Source organism: Beta vulgaris, chromosome 5 (genome assembly GCF_026745355.1).
Source record: "Beta vulgaris subsp. vulgaris cultivar EL10 chromosome 5, EL10.2, whole genome shotgun sequence".
NCBI classification, from domain to species: Eukaryota; Viridiplantae; Streptophyta; class Magnoliopsida; order Caryophyllales; family Amaranthaceae; genus Beta; species Beta vulgaris.
The window spans coordinates 58,674,012-58,693,407 of record NC_079206.1 but is presented as its reverse complement, the minus strand read 5'-3'; the positions used below and the strand labels follow the sequence as shown (position 1 = coordinate 58,693,407).

At 34.9% G+C, this 19,396-nt stretch overlaps 1 protein-coding gene across 1 annotated transcript; it reads right to left on the bottom strand.

Annotated features, from left to right (window-relative positions):
- Nucleotides 1-2,872: 2,872 nt before the first annotated feature.
- Nucleotides 2,873-9,166, bottom strand: LOC104894118 (protein NRT1/ PTR FAMILY 2.9). Its single transcript, XM_010680289.4, has 4 exons — nt 8,894-9,166; nt 8,138-8,355; nt 4,221-4,774; nt 2,873-3,846 (listed from the first exon to the last, which is right to left on the bottom strand). Exons 1-4 carry the CDS (start codon nt 8,964-8,966, stop codon nt 2,946-2,948), a joined length of 1,746 nt encoding a protein of 581 aa, XP_010678591.2. The 5' UTR covers nt 8,967-9,166; the 3' UTR covers nt 2,873-2,945.
- Nucleotides 9,167-19,396: the final 10,230 nt, after the last annotated feature.

Here is a 19,396-nt window from a genome sequence, read left to right as displayed (position 1 = left end):
ATTGAACGTTAATTCGAATTCTGTTAAAACTCTTGTTCGAGTAATTTTATATCATGTTGTTACCTTCTTTATCAACTAATTATCACTTATCAAATACTTCCTCCGTGTTTTTATTCTTGCTACATAGAGAAAGTGGGGGGCTTTTAAGAAAGGTAGAGAGAGAAAGTAGGGGACCACCACTTTTTGAATAAAAAACCATTTGTAAGGAAAAAGTATGAGTATTTTAAAAGAGAAGGTGGGGGACCACCAACTTTTTAATAGTATTTTAAGATTTTTATGGTGAGAAGGAATCCATTTATGGTATGTAGCATCTATTATGACATTTCCATTTAAGGGAAATGTAGCATCTATAAAAAAACGGAGGAAGTAGTTTCATGATTGAGTTATTATATATTGATGATGGGTTTTAAAATATACCGCAAGTGCATGGTGTCTGTTTAGCAGAAACTGGCAAATACAGGTCGATCCACAGGGAGAGGAGTTCTACAGATTTATGGTCAATTATTTAAGTATTTCAAGAGAGAAAATCGATTGAAGAATTAATAACATGCTAAAAGTATTCTTAGGATCTTGTTCAGAAAAGGAGTCAATTGCTATACCTATTGTCATATATGATACATTCTTTAGTTACTTGTCAAAATTGGCTTTTCAGTTATAGCCCAATTGAGGATGAAGGAACTCTTCAGGTTGATGTTCTAGGTGAGTCTAGTGATATTGACTATGATACTATCTTGCAAGTCATATGCCATCTTTTGTTTTCGGTATAGGCCGAAAAAATAAACAATTGTTTGGTCCAAATTTTTTGAATCACGAATCATCAATTTTTTTTGCTTTTACATAACTTTTATATATAATTTAATTTTACATATTTTTATATACTTTTTACAGATATTATATCAAAAAATTATTATTATATCATTAATAGCTATATTTTTTTCTAGGTTTACACAGATAGTGAAGTGTTAAGTCCATATTTTAAACTTGATTTGGCGCATTTTGAGGAGGATTACGTTTTTGTGATAGTTTTAATGGATTTGTGCCCAAATAGTAGGAATTTAGGAGAATTGTGAAATTATGAGAGGAGTTATAGATATGTGGCTCTTTTGGAGGAGTTGGAGAAGTCAAGCCATTCCTATCTTCTTATTCGAATAAGTTCATCTTGGTAGCCGTTGACTATGTATCAAAGTGAGTAGAGTGCTTGTTTTCTCCAACGAACAATGTCCATGTGGTTTCCGAAGGTAATTTTCCCCCGTTTCAGTGTCCTCCAAGTTGTGATTAATGATGAAGGAAGTTACTTTATTGAACGTAAGTTCAAAGCTATTCTCAAGAAATATGGTGTGCAACATCGTGTTGGTCTTTCCTACCAACCACAAACAAGTGGACAAATTGAGATTTCAAATAAGGAGATCAAAGCTATACTTGAGAAGACCGTGGATAGATTGAGCAAGGATTGATCTCTTAAGTTAGATGATGCACTATGGGCGTACAAGACACCTTCAAGACTCCTATTGATACCACGCCCTATCGTCTAGTGTATGAAAAAGCTGTTCAATCTGCAAATCAAAATGTTCAACTTAACTTTATAAGATTCCATGCTACACTTCAATCTTTACATATTAGTTCGTCAATTTAAATTTTGTATTGGAATGTATGAGAAATAATTCTAACTCATAACCTTTTTTCAATGAAAGACATCATTTTCACTTGAATTACTTTCGGCGACAACTCTGAATTGGAACAAAAATTATAGCAAATAAGAAAGGCAAATTAAATGACATTTAGTTATTCGAAACAATGGGATTTAAATCCCGACAACTAATTTCGACACGAATTCCGATTACAAAACGACGAAAATTTCGGCAAGAAAACACCCATTTCTAATTCCGGCAACAATTTCGATGACAAAACGAAAAAATTTCTGTCAGAAATGCCCAGATCTAATTTCGGCAAGACTTTTGATGATAATACAATGAACATTCCGGCTACAAAGTCTAAGTTCTAATTCCGACAAGAACAAAAAAAAATCGGCTAAAAAGTCTGTGGTGCATCAATTAGGAGAGACAAGATGTTTCAAAGAGAAAAAGGTAATTTTCTGACGTGAGAGAATTGTGGAGAGAGAAAAAATTAATTAGGGTACGTTATTTGGGACCACAACAAATTTGAAATTCAATCTCAAATTTTAAGATTTTGGTTTGAAATTCAAATAAAATTTTAAGTTACTGGGATTTGGACCCCACTTCTTGTAGCCAATCAAATCACTTATATATGTAGGGCTACGTAAGTAATGTGTATGTTTAGCCTTTCCCCGTGATTAATGAATGAGATTGTGAATTATAAAAAAAGGGAACCATCTCTTTAAATTCAACAAGTAGTATGCATCTGGAGACGCGGAGATTTTTAATTCAGGGGCTAGGGGAACAAATCAATTAATGTAATTGCAAAAAAATGAATTAAAATAGGGATGTTTGTATATTGTTGTAGGATTCGAACATTGTGTGTTGGTTTAAAAGGCCCTATATCTTAGCAACTCCTCTACATCATTTCTCTCTTAATATTATTATTATTGTACAAAACTTAAGAACACAATTTCGGGGGGCCTTTTAAAACCCCCAGCGCACACCCGCACATGCTACAAATGTCTGCTGCCACATGTACTCTTTCTTCCCCCAAACAATCAAATGAGACATTAAGCAATAAATATGTGTTTCAAGACTCGAACCCATGACCTCTGATTTGATATGCTAATGCACTAACCAACTACTACAATGCTCATGTTGGTTTTCGTGGAAGAAAAAATCATTTAAAGACGAAATATTATTTCTATCTTCGAATACTTTAAATACACATTGGTAAATAATCCGGGACGTCTTGCTCGTGACAATAACTAGTTTCAATTTATATTCCAAAGTTTCCTTAGAGAAGAGGAAATCGGTATCATCATCAAATCAAACAAGAGCTATTTCAGATTTCTTTTCTTGCATGCTTTCATCAAGAGAACTACTAACAATTTCTTTATACCTATACCACTTTGCACAAAACAGGAAGTAAAAAAGATTCACCACCTGCAAACCAGCAATAAGATAATAGAAGTACTCAAGATTTCCTTTGTTCAAATCCTCTTTCAACCAGCTTCCATTCTTTAATCCTCTACTCATCTTATCAACAATAGACTGTAAAAAGCTGCTGAAATAACTCGAACCTGACATTCCACAAAACAAGAACGCAGCCCCAATGCTTCTCATATTCTCAGGGAACTGCTTATAGTAAAACTCAATTAACCCTATCACAGTAAACGCTTCAGATAGTCCTGACAATGCTAAAGGAAGCACTAACCACATCGCGGAGAGTGATGATATAGCACCCCGTTTGGGATCAATCCCTAAAGCCGGCTTAGTTAAAGCAAAGACTCGTCTCATGTGCTCGACTAGGCCACAAGCAACGAGGCTGATCACGATGATAACCAACCCAACACCGATTTTCTGCAGGACAGTAATTCCATTTTCTTTTCCTGTGATTTTTCTGAGTTTGGGGACTATGATTCTGTCATAAAGAGGTATCCATATTGTGACTGCTAACATCGGGAATATTGAGTAGGATGCAGCTGGAACCTTGAAGTTATTTACTCCTAGGCTTCTGTTGGATTGTAAGGCTTGAAAAACGGTGTAGTTTGTCATTGTTACTATGGAAACATAGTATATGATTCCTGAAAACCAGATTGGAAATACTCTGATTACACATTTTACTTGTTCTACTTGTTGTATGGAACAGAGTTTCCATGAATCTGTTGCTGATCCATCTGGGTTGATTTTGTCGTCGTTTGTTATGATAGCTGCTTTGTCAAGGCACCTAATAGGAAGCAATGAAAAACAACATCAGATAATAGTTTGACATAGGCAAAATCAGTTGAATTGTATTCATTATATCATCAGACAAATTGTTGGTTTAGGAATGTTGTCATTACTCATTAGTTGAGAGAATGGTTGCTCATTCTATATGATAATCATTTGATTCCGGAGTACTTGATCTACAAACAGTAAAGCATATGATCGTACAAAATGGAATCTGTAACATTTATTTTTGGCTTACTACTTAAAAGATATTGTCAGAATGGAGTATGTGATCGCACTATATGAAAGTCAAACTGGAGCAACTATCGGATACAAAGGAAATATATTCTAGCAGTACATGCTAAAAGTATATAGATGAATACTTAAAAGTACCTGAATTGGTCAGTATGAGGGAATTTAGAATTGATAGACTCCTCAGGAGCATAATCAAACAAGGAGAGGGAAGGTTTTTCCGGCAACTCCAACTGCCGTTTCTTAACAGCAGCCACTATGACCTGCACCACACTTACAAGAGGACTTCCTTGGGGTTTAACCATAACATATATCTTGGTCCCGATGAAGAAAAATGCACTTGAAAGGAACATAAAAAATGCTGGTATTGCAAGTCCAATACCCCAGCTGATATCAGTCTGTATGTATACAACTATGGTCACTGAGACCATGATTGCGAATGTATATGTGAAATAATACCAGTTGAAGAAACTGTTTATCCCTCGTTTACCCGATTCAGTCTCCGGATCAAATTGGTCTGCCCCGAATGCTAAATTACATGGCCTAATCCCCCCTGCTCCTATGATTAAAAATGCTAATCCTCCTAGCAGAAACGCAAGTTGTCCTGTTGTTGGTCCTATGCAACTTTCCGCTGTATCACAATGTGGAGGGTGCAACTCTGCGATTACTGCTGTTAATGTTAGGAATAGCATTCCCTACAAGTAAAAAGACATGTTAGCATGTTATAACGATAATATCATCTGTGTTACTAAACAGAATTTCTCAAGTTTCAAAAGTTAGTTCTATACTTTTATTAATCTTATACCTCCAAATTCCAATCAAGGGAAAATTAATAGTTGTCTACATCGGTAAAGACCATGGTATGTCATAAACTTAAATAGACCAGGTGTATACTAACTTAGTGTGTATCGAATTTGAATTGATAGTAACTTCATATAGTGAGTTTTATAGAGATATAGTAAACTTATATGCAATATAATGAATTATATTAACGAAAACATCTAGTGAAATTATATGCAACATAGTGGAGGATTTGATTTTAATGGTTTAACACGCAAGACAATGTAGGTTGTGTACTCCCTCCGTCCCAATTTAGTTGCTACATTTTGATCGTAGGTGTACAAGTGTGGGAATAATTGTGTGTTAACATGTTGTAGGTTAACCTGACATTCAATATATATAGTGTTTATAATACAGACTTATTACTATGAAAGTACCCTTCTATCCTTTACAATATAATATTAACCCTTTACATATAATATTATGTCAAACGACCAACTCAACCAAAAGTTTAAGCTGATGGTTGAGGCCCCATGAATAGATTTATACTCTATCACGCCCTCTCACGCAAGAGCCCTTTGGGCTTGAAGTGTGGATGCAGCACAGGTCTCCCTCATACCTGGCGCTAAATTGGCACGTGTGAAAAAACAAATGTAGCAACTAAATTGGGATGGAGGGAGTAGTATATCTATATTGACACGTGTTTTAACATTAGAAAAATGTATTTTCGCATAATATAGTGAGTGTCTCAATGATATGGTCAGTTTCTACTTGATATAGCCATGATCTGATTGATATATTAGATTGTTCAAATATGATATAGTTTTAGTTTTATCATGATATAAATATGTTTTTTTAATGATATAGTGAGTTTCTTCATGATATAGTGAGTTTTTTTAATGATAAAGTGGATTGTTTAAAAATGATGTGTTTTATGCATGATATAGTGAATTTCTGTATGATATAGTCAGTTTCTGCATGATAGAGTGAGAATCTAAATGATAAAGTGGATTGCTCATAAATAATACGTGTTTCTGACCCGGTGCATGCAAATATTAACATGAACCAGATCCACGCAAGACATATTGCTAAAATTGATAGTTTTATTTTTATTTTGTAATATTCAGAAGAAACATTATAAGTTTATAAGCCCATATCTATTACTCCATCCGTCCCAAAATATATTTCTCAATTCCATTTTAGGTGTCCTAAAATATAGTTCTTGTTTCTATATTTAATTTTACATTTTTCCGTAATTTTCTCGAAAAAACGTGTCCTCATTATTTATTTGCTTCTTGAATTTTGTTTTTTGTTTTGTTTATTCAACTTACAATTAATGCCCTTTCACCAATTATTTTCCACTCTCTCTTATAAAATCATCTTTTCCCATTTAATATTTATTTAAATAAACAAAAAACTTTAATACTCCTGTTAGCTTCTACCTACCTTAATTTATCTCTATTATATAAGGGAGGGGGGAGCAATGGTGTCCTCTTTTGAAATGTCTATTTTGCCCCCCTTCCCTTTCTAAATTACAAAAGGAATGTCAAAATCAAAATCGGCACTCAAAGAAAACTACCGAAAATTAATTTACAACACTCACTCACAAATCACTTAAAAGAAGAAACTTTACAAATCACTCATACAATTGAGAAAATCACGTTATAAAAATCACGCAAATCACTCAAATAATCGGGAAACTTTATTAAAACTTAAAATTAACATACAAACTAAAACTAATAACCTAGAATGTCAATACATACAAAAACATTTACAAAAATTTACTTACAAATCACTATTCTCAATAAGCATTCGCAATTAATGGTGGGTCATGATAAAAATAGAGGTGTATTTGTAGTGAAATCAGAATTTAGAAGTTAGACAAGGAAAAAAAATTATTTACTTTTTTATAGTGTTTAGAATTTAGTACTGTACTTAATTCAAAAATCAACTAAAAAATTATAATATTAGAAATCATAAATAAATTCAATAAAATTTCTATACTGTTCATAGAATTTAACTTTGAAAATTAAAAAAATTTGCAACTAAAAACAATTATACTTCATATCTCAAATGTTCAAATTTTGACTCTTATGTCGAAGAAAATCGAGTTTATGTTTCGAAAAAAATTCAAGCACGCATCGCGTGCAAAAAATTCTAGTACTAATATATTAAAAGGCGTGCATAAACCAGGAACAGTGCCACATGGTGCTCTCCCTAGGGAGTATTAGTTCATGCAATCCATGTACAATGAAAAAAATTAGAAATTGCATAGTATAGGTTTTGATCTTGTGACCTCAAGTTCATATACTAAAGTTTTAACCACTAGACCAAGTTGTATTTAATGATATCATATCAAAGTACAATATTAATAAATGAAAATTTTCTTACCCGGAGCATAGCCCGGACCTAATAACTAGTTATATTGTAAAACGGAGGAAGTAATAGTTATAGTGGGGTATGTCATGGATATTGTGGTGTGTGACGCTGCGGGTAATGATATGCTTTTTGTGGCGGTTCGTGCATCAATGGGATTGGGAGGCCAAGATAGCTGAAGCCTGATCTATTTACCATACTTTAATTTCTTTGGTTTCAAAATAGTTGTGCCACGCTGAGTACTTTGGCATTATTATTCACTTGCTAATTTTAACCTACATAGATTTTCTTGAGTATATACACAAATTTCTATTATATAAGTTGTTAGATTAGCCTCTCTCTATATATATATTTAAAATAATTTCCTTATGTAATTTTTATTAATAGATAAATTATATTAATGATTAAAGTTCTGCTTTGATAAATGTGATAGTTAAAGCGTAGTATGAAAAATGAAGGAAGAATATAAGAAGACTATGTTGGTATGAAAGAGATAAAATTTATGTAATAATGAATGCAATAATACTACTCCTTCCGTCCCATAATATAAGTCATGGTTCAAAATATAAGTCATATCTCTATTTTCAATCAATAACTATGCCCAAAATAGCCTCATAAAATAATTTAAATATGGGCCTGGATCGCACCATCACAAGGAGATAATCCACCTCAAAACACAAAGGAGGTTCCAATTTAAAACCATATAGCACTAGGGGGAGTAGCCCCTTTACATTATAAAGTGAACTCATCCCTCTTTTTTTAATCAATATGGGACACTCACATGTGGTGTACGCTATACATGATAGCTTCAACAAATTTCTTAAGGAGAAAAAATTGGAGTTTTTAAGGACAGGTGGTGAATAACATATACTATGACTATAAGAAATAGAAATGTGTAGTACCATGAAAGAGGCGACACTAGCAAAGCCCAAGGTCTTGTAGCGGCCAAAGTATGTATCACATAGGTAAGCACCAAAGAGGGTTGCCAAATTAGCTGATCCATTAAAGATGTTAAGGACATTTGTAGCAGTCATGCTCTTCATGTTAAACACAGTGGTTAGATACACCAACAGATTGTTTGATGTTCCTATTGTCCCTAGTTTTTCAAAGGTCTCATTTCCTGCACACACATGAAAGTATTTCCACTCATTACATTTATATATTCCAACACAAACCTGCAATTTCACGTATATATATGAATGACTTATCTACTAATTGTTCAATTGATTATCACCTTACGGTTTTCTTTTCATGCATAACAATAAATAATACTAGTAATTGGCAATATAAGAAGGAAATTTTGAAAACAAAGGATGAAATCATCATCTTTAAAAACTATCATTTTACGCCTTAATTGATAAGGCTACAAAATCATAATTGTTTTTCATCCAACCACCCTAAACATTGCCGAGACTCAAAAACTAGTTATATTAGGGGTGAAGCCAGGCTTGATTGTGGATGAGGGCCAGTTTAACAAAGAATTCTAAACATGGTTGTTGAGGGAGGCCAATTTACCTATAAAACAAGATATAACCATTGATTACCATTGATTTTCTTCAAAGCTATGTTGAGGCTGCAAGGGCCATGGCCCTCTTAGGCCCCAACATAGCTTCGCCCCTGACTGTTATATGTAGAAAGAAATGTAAGGAAAATTATACCTATTATGTAAGGCATAGCTTTCACACCACTATACTTGATATTCTTCTTCTTGTCCTCCATGCCTTCTTTCATGTCAATATTGAAGCAAGCAAGGAAAACTTTTTCTCACTTTCTTTCTCTTCTCCCCTCTTTTTCAATAGGTAGTTGGAAAGTAATACTATATATGCTTGCACAGGCGGTTTTATATAGTTTGGAAGAAAGAAGAAAGAATGGTGAAATTAGTATTTGATGATTAATTCTCTCGCTCATACATTTATATTGGTTGTCAGTTTGCAAGCAAGTAGCTAGTAAGATTTTGATATAGTGGCCAAAGGGAACTTGTTTAAAGCCTATAATGGTCCACCATACAAATGAGTCACTGAATTGCTAATAAAATGTGGATCTTGTTTTAACCCTGGCCTATACTGGTCCACTATACAAATTAGTCATTGAATTGCTAACAAAAATGGATGCGTTATATATCACACTTGATGCTGTAATAAATGACTTCTTTTTTTGTTCTGCATATGACATGTATGCAAACAAGTACAACATGCCAAAATCTCAGCTCACACATGTTGAGGACATCACAAGTAGTGTGTGCAAAGTATTATACCATATTGGTAAGAAGTAGGAATGAGGAGACTAGTTTAGGACAGAATCTGGTTAAGCTTGTGGTATGTCTGAGAAGCAATTGTTTACTAGTAACTACTTAAGAGTATTAATGCTATGATTTTTTGTTGTCTTCACAGATTACTTTAGCTCAATAAAAAATGAAGAGAAAATTTGTTTCTCACATAATAGTATCTTGGAATTTGCAACACGATAACTTGGTATATAGATCTAATATATGGCCGGTAACTAAAATATGTCGTCTATGGTTAACTAATTGGCAGGTTTCAGGAATAGCCGGAGCCATACCCAATCGTAAAAAAAGGATGTTATCCAAACGTATTTCAAGTAATTGTAGTAAAACCTGACCGGTTGTCCCTTTGGCATTTGGAAATCGTTGTCATCCCATAGAAGCATATCTAATACTCCCTCTGTCCCAAAATATAGTTCCCATTTCATTTTACACAGTCTCCAAGACGTACTTTTGACCTACGATATCTTCTATTTCTTATTAGTAAAAAATATAAAAAGTTGATATTACGAATTTACACATTGAGACGAATCTAACAAGATCACTCATGAATATGTTTTTTTGTATACATTAGTAAGAATATTTGGTCAAAATTTTTAAACTTTGACTCCCAAAATAGAAATGAGAACTTTATTTTGGGACAGAGGGAGTAGTATGGAATATGTTTGCATAATTGATTTTCGTATCCGGGGGCGAAGTTATGTTGGGGCCTAAGAGGGCCATGGCCCCTGCAACCCCAACATAACTTTGAAGAAAATCAATAGTAATTAATGGTATATCTTATTTTATAGGTAAATTGGCTTCCCTCAACAACCATGTTTAGAATTCTCTATTAAATACCCTCCCTCCACAACCAAGCCTGGCTTTGCCCCTGGTCGTATCCCATTTCATTACCATATTTAGTATTCCTCCTATTCAAATTCAGATTTTGTTTGCATAACTTTAACTCACACATACATTCAATTACTATGAGATTTGACAATTCTCATATTCTCCCTCGAAAGATAGGGTTAGACTCCATTAAGAGATAGGGTTTTTCTCGCCTCTTGTGGCCACAATCTCAGTCAAGGCTCTTGTCTACTGAATAATGATGAAAATAAAGTGCATTATTGGTTCTTGGCAATATTGACTTTTCTCATGCAGATGCAGTAATGCCCATAATGCTCGTGGAGAGACATTTGACTAGAAGTAACGTTCGACAATGAAGGTTTTAAGTGGGCAATGCCACTATTTTGGAGCCTTTCTAACAAGGTTGTTATTGTTATGATGGGAGCAAATTTGTTTGGATTTCAAATTTTCCACTTGCGAGATAAGAAGATTATAGTAACCAGAAGATCTTGGTGTTTTGACAATCACCTTCTTGATAGTGAACGTAATGGAATTAGCAACACGCATTCCCCTTTCTAGGTTCAAATCTTGATGCTTGAACCTTCGCTATTATTACAGGTCTCATGAAAATTATTCGTACCTTGCTTGGTGTTCGAGATCTCCACTATTTCGCTTGAAGAGTTTTGACACTCATCATATATGTGGGTGTATAGAAGTATTAGAGTATATGACACATTCCCTCATAACTCCTTCATCGATCATGTGCTCAAAACTCATGAGTACATGGATGAAGAATGTGAGAATTTGTTTCCCATGTTGATAAATACTTTATCACAAATTCTTGGGTGTGATTGTTATGTCATAATTTATGGTGTGACTAATACACTATAATTATTTGTGGTGTAACAACCGTTTCTTTTGTAATAAGAAAACTCAAATGACATAATATAAATGACAAAATGACATGAAATTCATGTCATTGTTTGTAAATTGTATAGTCCATGTTATTCTTGTTGAAGTGTATGTCATTACACATGTTATACAATAAGTTAATGAGTTGTTGTCCTCTCTCTGTCGGTCGAGATTTCTTGTTTCCTATGGCACATGATAGGACTAGGAATAGTAGGTTTGTTTTATTAGGTGCTTTGTGATACTCGCTTTATCTATATTTACTTGTTATAATTCCTTTTGCAATGTTTTCAAAATGTTTTCTGATCGTGAATATTTCTTACTTCATCAAGTAAAAATCATTAAAATTGATGTTATGTATCTACACATTAAGACGAATATAGCGAGATAGCATATGACTATATTTTTACTTATAAAAGAAAACAAATAATCGATCAAATTTGATAATTTAATTTTCCAAAAGGAATTGTAGCAAGTAAATATAGACGGAAGGAGTACATTTTAGTCAACTTTTTTTGAGGGGGAAAAGCAAGGGGCGAGAATTATATTAAATCAAGTTCCACCAAAGTAAGAATACTTTGGGGAAAGGAGTCAAGCCAAACACGTTCAGCATTACAATTAGATTCCCAACGAGCTAACAGGCGGACAACAATATTACCCGCTCGTTTAACATGATACATTGAAAAAACATCAAATTCCCTAGCCATCCGTCGAACATCATTCAAGAAATGAAAAATAGGAGAAGATTCACAAGTGCCTTGTTTCACTACCTTCACCACCATAAGAGCATCCCATTCACCCACCAAACTAACATACCCCAGTTTAAGGGCTAAATCCACATCATATCTTGCAACAGCAGCCTCCGCAACATTGGCATGCCACTTGACAGCAAGCCTCTTCACACCCATTGCTAGAATGCTCCTATTATGGTCACGCAGGATCACCCCCAAGCCAACCTCCCTAGCTTGGTTTGTATGGGAATCAAAGTTAGCTTTGACCATACCTGCCAGGGGGGGGCATGTTATGGCTGAAGTACAGCCCCCAACTGCCGGTTCGAACACCTCCTTTTCATACAAAACATAATCCTCCACCTGTTTGACAAACCGGCTCGCCACAACCGATGCATCAAGAGTCTCAAGCTCAAAGTTTTGCTCGGTTTCCCCACCCCATAATGCATGTGCCACGCTCGTAAGTGCCTAAGCCTCCCAAGCCAATATCACGATTTAACAGTGAATTCACCATCTCGAGTTGGCCACCAGAAGCGATGATCCATAGACCAATAGCGTGACAATGGGATACTCAAGACACTCTCCATTCGTCTTCAAGGAAAGTTTGCTTCGCAACATCAACATTCCAGCAACCACCATTGAAGTTTATCAAATCGCATACTCTTAAATCCGTCTCACTGTCAACGCGGGGAGTGGGAACAAAGTGTGCACCCTCTCCCATCAGCCACGCCTCCTCCCACACACGAATGTTAATACCCGTCCCAATACACCATTTCAATCCCTCCAATAAAAGAGACTTCGAACACCACACACTTCGCCAAGTAAAACTTGGGTTATACCCTCTCCTTGCATCTAAAAATTCACCATCTTTGTAGTACTGAGACTATAAAAGATTTCCAAGCAATGAAGTATTCTCCTTACACAACCTCCAAGCTTGCTTAGTAAGGAGATCTTGGTTGAAGCACTTTAAGTCATGAAAGCCTAGACCGCCCATGTCTTTAGGAAGGCACAAAGAACTCCACTATGTCAATGCATCTTCCGCTCCGCATCCTTAGCCCCCCACCAAAATCGAGCCAATAGAGAGTGCACCTTATAAAGAACCCCACAAGGCAAACAAAATACATGATGATTGTAAGTAGGGATGTCTTGTGCCACAAACTTGATTATAGTCTCTTTACCTGGCTTTGAAAGCAGCTTCTCTTTCCAGCCTTGAAGTTTCTTCCAAATCTTTTCCTTGACACAAGCAAAAGTCGCCTTCTTTGATCGCCAAATGATGGTAGGCAACCCTAGGTATTTCTTATGTTTATCAACTTCCTTCACCCCCAAGATATTGATAATATTCTGACGACATTCCACCTCCACATTCTTGCTAAACACCACTTTTGTTTTGCTCATTAACTTTCTGACCCAATGCTTTCTCGTATTTATTGATAATATCAACTATCATAGAACATTCTTGCACGAAAGCTTTAGAAAACAAGATACCATCGTCTGCAATGAACAAATGAGAAACCATAGGGGGCCCTCTACAAATAGAAGCTCCATGGATCCTCTTCTCCTGCATAGCTTTAGTTAAAAGAGTGGAAAACGCATCAGTACACAGAAGGAATAGATAAGGTGATATAGGGTCACCCTGTCTAAGCCCTCTAGAAGGAGTCAAGTCTTCCTGCATAACACCATTAATCTTGAAAGTGAAAGACACATTCGAAATACAGGCTAACACCACTACAGTTCAAGTATCACAAAAAAACCATCTTCTGCATCACTTTCTTCAAAAACACCATGCAACCTTGTTATAGGCCTTACTTATATCTAATTTGAGAGCACATAACCCCTCTTTATTTGCATTCTTTTGTTTCATGTCGTGGAAGATCTCAAAAGCAACCAACGCATTATCAGTAATGAGTTTACGAGGAACAAAACCACTTTGGTTTGGGGAAACAATAGATGGAAGAATCACTTTAAGTCGATTTGCAAGGGTCTTTTATAGAACCTTATAAAGCACATTGCAAATACTTATAGGCCTAAAATCTTTCGTAGTATGAGGTGTAGCACAATTTGGGATCAATAAAACACAAGTTTTATTCAAGCAACTCAAATCAACATTACCAATCCACCAACCTTGGACAAACGCAATCACCACGAGTCCAACTACATGCCAAAACTTTTGAAAAAATAGAGCATGGAAATCATTGATGCCTGGGGTTTGTTAGGGTGCGTAGCAAACAGAGCTTCACGAACTTCTTCCCCCATAGGCACCTTAGTCAATGCCATATTCATATCCATAGTAAAGCAAGTAGAGAGGCCCACTAGCGCATCATCCATGTTACTCGGATTATCCGAGGCCGAAAAGAGGTCCTCAAAATACCGCTGCACGATGTCCCCTATAATTTCCTTCCCTTTTTTCCAAACCACATTCTCATCAAGTATCCCGGTGATATTATTGTGCTTCTTCCTTTGGGATGCTTTATGATGTGTATTTTTGTCACTATCCCTTAGCTTATCTCATTCGTTCTAGCACGAGCATGCCAATATGACTTCACACGTCTATGAATTTCATCCAAATTGTTCGAAATGAGCTTACATTGTTCAAGGATCGAAGCCTCTGGGATGTATGCATTGTTGCAGTAGGTTCAGCTTAGTGAGAGCAACCTTCTTTCATTTTTTCGACTGGCCAAAAGTTTCAATGGCCCAAGAACAAAAGCTTTTATGAGAAGCTTTAAATCCAACTAGCCATGTTGCCCCCAACATCTCCTTTCCACGCGTCCTCCACAATCTTGCCACACTCTTCTTTTGACAACCACAATGCTTCAAACTTGAAGAGCTTATTACCTTTCCTAGAAGTGTCATTCACTCCCGTTTTTGACAACAATGGACTATGATCCGACCTATACCTAGGTAAATGAATCACCTCCCATGAAGGAAATAGGTCAAACCACTCCTCCATCACCATCATTCTATCTAACCTTTCCCGAATTAGAGTTAAAAGAGTATTACCCCTCTGCCATGTGAACGGGGAGCCTTTGTAGCCCAAATCTCTAACAACACAATCATCTCTTGCTTCCCGAAATGCATCCAACACATGCTCGCACTGATGTATCGTATTTTTATATAGGTTTTAGTTGCATTTATGTTGCATTCTAGGAGCATTTAGGTGTATTGTAGTACATAATTGCATGTTATAACTTAATCTGCGAAATATTACTCCTCTTGTACGTTTTTGGTATTCTTTGATGAATTTCAGGTATCGAGAACATAATTGGAGTACTATTGGACAAGCTTGAGTACTTAGGAGCAATTGGAAGCAAGCTACATTGATAAGGATCATTTTGGATGTATTTGAGTGCAAATTGGAGTTAAATTGGAGTTGGAATTATCGATAGAATTGTGGAAATCGAGTCACGTTCACTATTTTATCCATAACTTTTGACTCGATGTTGATATTGGGTTCATTCCAGCGAAATTGGAAAGTAGGCTTGAAGAGCTTTCCAACGATAGGTCGCACGGCCCAAGGCGAGTTGTATTTTGAGAGATATGGGCTTCGATAGTTGGCCCAGTCTGCCAGAAACTTCTTACACGCACGCGGTTTTGATAATTTCGGCCATTTAATGATTTATTTGGCTTCCTTATCTTGTAATTTTGGTTTCCCACTAGTTTTAGGAGTTAGAACTAATATTTTGGCCCGGGCGATACCCTGGGTAAGTTACAATTATCAAATATATTAATATTCATAAGTTAATTTCATGATTAATTTTATCAGTTATTCGAAATTTTCTAGCTAGTGCAAATTTGGATAATGGACATTGTAACATGATAAGTTTTTTTTTTTTAATAAAAAAAGTACTAAGAAAGTGGGAGATAAAAATAACAATTTCAATGGAATTATAAAAACTTTATTATATATGTTTTATTTGGAAACATTAAACATTGAAATTAAAGTGGATTGGTGGTTGAACTCTTATATTTCCTTTCAAAGGTCATGTGTTTGATTCCTAGTAGCGACACATTGATAATATTTTTAATGAGATCATAAACATGTGACAGATACGTTGGAGAGTGTCATGTGGCGCCGTTTCTTTGATAGGAACGCCTTTTAATATATTTGTATAGATAGATTATATATTAGGGGTTTTCTAATTAGAGTAGGTTATCTATTACTCACTTTTTCAGTACCACGTTATTTTTCCTCTCTACTTTTCTCTCTAGTTTATGTCCTAGTTTGTTTTCTATTGCTACTTTGGAGATTCAAGATTCAAGCTTTCATATTCGTCTTCAATTCAATCAAGTTTTATTCTCTCATCTTCTCTTTACTATTATTTTAACTATGCTTTTCATTATGTTTATTGCTCTTTTTGCCATGATTAGTGAGTAGTTTTTTTTATTTAGGATTGAGTTGAGCCCTAGTATGAATTGATCATGTAAACTCTTCTCTAATTCCCATGTTATTGAATTATATGTTTAGGGTTTGATAAAATTGTTGTTATTGTCAATTGTGTATCTTGATTTAGCCCTAGTTTTATATTATCAACGAAAGTTGGAGTTGAAATTAGGAATATTTGTTCGATGCTTAATTGTTATTTTATTAATTGAGTTCATCAACGAAATTTGGGTCTTAATTTAGATAATCTTGTTATTGATTTGAATTCTCCCATGAAAATAGGTGAGAACTAGCTAGAATTGGAAATTACTTGACATTGGTTCTTAATGCTTCTACTTATGTGTGTAAGCCATGAAAATAGGAGACATGCATGTTAGTATAGCCTTTTGCTATCAAGAAAGTGAGTTCTAGGTATTGAGGAATGACCGAGTATTTAGTTTCAGTTCGCAACTGTGCTTTATTACTGAGTCATAAGGGAATGTCAATCTCGCCTAAGCTATAACTGAATAACTGGGATGTAACTTATGGTTTGATCAATTCATATTAGTGGTGATGCGCTTAATGTTAGTGCTTTAATTATCATATTCATATAGTTTGCCATATTTTGTCATTAGTTTATAGATTATTCCTCACCTCTATATTGTGTAACTATTTTGTAATCTAACATCAAGTAGTGATTAATCTTACACCTCATCCCTGAATTCGACCCGAATGTGTTACGGCACCGTACACTTGTGGTATTAAAATAAAAAACTAACACACACTGAGGGACCCCCTTTCCTTTTCAGTGTGGTCAGCGATATAATCTCATTAAAATCGCCAAAAAATAACATGAATGAGTTACATTGGTGCTTCAATTGACGTAGGAGTTGCCATGTCAAATGCTTATTTGCGGATTCGGGCCAACCATAAACTCCTATAACGTTCCAAATTGGATTATGGGACTCATCAATAATAGTGCCATGAATATGGTAAGCTGAGAACGATGTAATCTCCACCTCCAAAACACTTCACCACAACCCCAACCCCCCGAATGTACGTTGCTACTCAAACAAATTCCATCAAAAAAACCCACATTTATCTCTAATCTTCTCCAAAGTCTTCGAATCGACCATTGTCTCCATAAGGAAGACAATGTTAGGTCTGTCTCTCTAGCAAAGAGAGTGAAGAGTGTTGGAGTACAATGTGACACTCAAGAAGGGGGTGTTGAATTGAGTGACAGAAACTAATCGATTTTTGCAAAAACACTCTTATGGCACAGTGTGTTGCACTATGTTATTCACCCTCTCTGATTGATGTTTTTGCTCGAAGACAATTGTATCAAGACACGTGAATTTAACGTGGTTCAATCTCACCTCTAAGATCTACGTCCACACAAACTACTCTTTTATTATTTGAATCTTAAAATACCAAACTCTTTATACAATATGATTTTCCCACTACTAACTCTAGTAGTGTTCCCCAACACTTAACCCTAAGTGTTGCTACTCTCTATTATGATGAAAATTATAGAAAGAGTACGTCCTCACAAGTGTGCTTCTTATTCAAGCAAATAGAGGATCGTTACAATTGTTGTTTAGAAACCTTAACTTACTAACTCTGTGACATACGATGTGCTATGGGGATCCGTTTTCAGCTCTCAAAATTTATCAAAACTAAATCTGAAAACATAAGTTGTTCTTCTGATTTCTATCCTCTGTATAACTTATCAACTGGATAAAAATTATTCTCCAAGATATAATTATCTTCTTCAATGATTTTATTATTGCTAATATTAAGGGATAATTTTTTTTTTTCCTTTCCAAAATCAAATTTTATCTTTTACAAAAACTGATTTTTTCTTTCCTTATAAGATAAGGATTCCTCTATATCTTATGCCAAATATTAATCATATTTTAAATCAATTTTTATCCAAAAGTCTTTATCAAAATCATTTTCTTTAAAAATCAATTTTTTTTTCTTATTTACAAACATTCTTTTTCGAAAATCTTTTAAAGAAACGTTTTCTTTAAAATCAGTTTTTTTTTAAAAAAAAATGATTTTCGAAAATAAAAATCCTTTTCTTTAAAACTGATTTTTGAAAATAGAAATTATCTTTTTAATTAAAACAGTTTTTCAAAAATAAATTTTTTTTCTTTAAAACTAATTTTTGAAAATAAAAATCCTTTCTTTTTAACTATTTTTCAAAAACCTTATTTTATCAAAACTCTCCCTTCTTTTTCTTTATTCCATATAAACATGAAATTAATATGATCATCTATTTTCTTAACTCTAAAACAGTTAATCATCTCAGTTTCATATTTCTAATTTTAGCATAAAGTTCTAATATGTTAATTACATTGCATATACATGAATTTAATATAACTAGACCTAAGCTTCCATATCTTTAAGTTCTTGAGCTTTCATGAACATCCAATCTTGATAGCTTTCTTTTATCACTGCTACATACATACATGTTATAACATAAAGTGTTTTTCATCATCAAAATAACATTGACTTAAAGTCACAACAAAGAGCATTAGTTGTGCAAGGGTTGCTCAAGCCCTGACAGTTCCAGCTTAGGATATTCATTGCTCTCGTGGATTTGGGCAACACCAACCTCTGCTACTTAAATCGAATTAAGACCCTCACACGAAACAGGTTTAAACTTATATGAGCATCCGACATCATAATAGTATCCTCCCTTTCCACACCCAATTCCACCGCTTTACGTTTACCCCCCATCATCAAAAGCCACTTCATTATCACACACCATAGCCACCACTTAACCATATGAGCAGGTTCCACCTCCTGAACACCTCCTCCATGATCCGAATCAGGTAGCTTGCTTTTCAAGCTAGGACTTTTCTTACATCCTCTAATTTCTTTAGGGAGTAGGGAGTAGGGAGTAAGTGCCTACATGAAAAAGAGGGACAACTTGTTCTACATATGTACTTGGGTTGTACTCTACACCCCCATCAACAACATCATTAATTTTAGTGCCCCCTTGGTAGCCTCTTGTTCGGGATTTTGATTACTCGTCGAAAGGGTTTTTTGA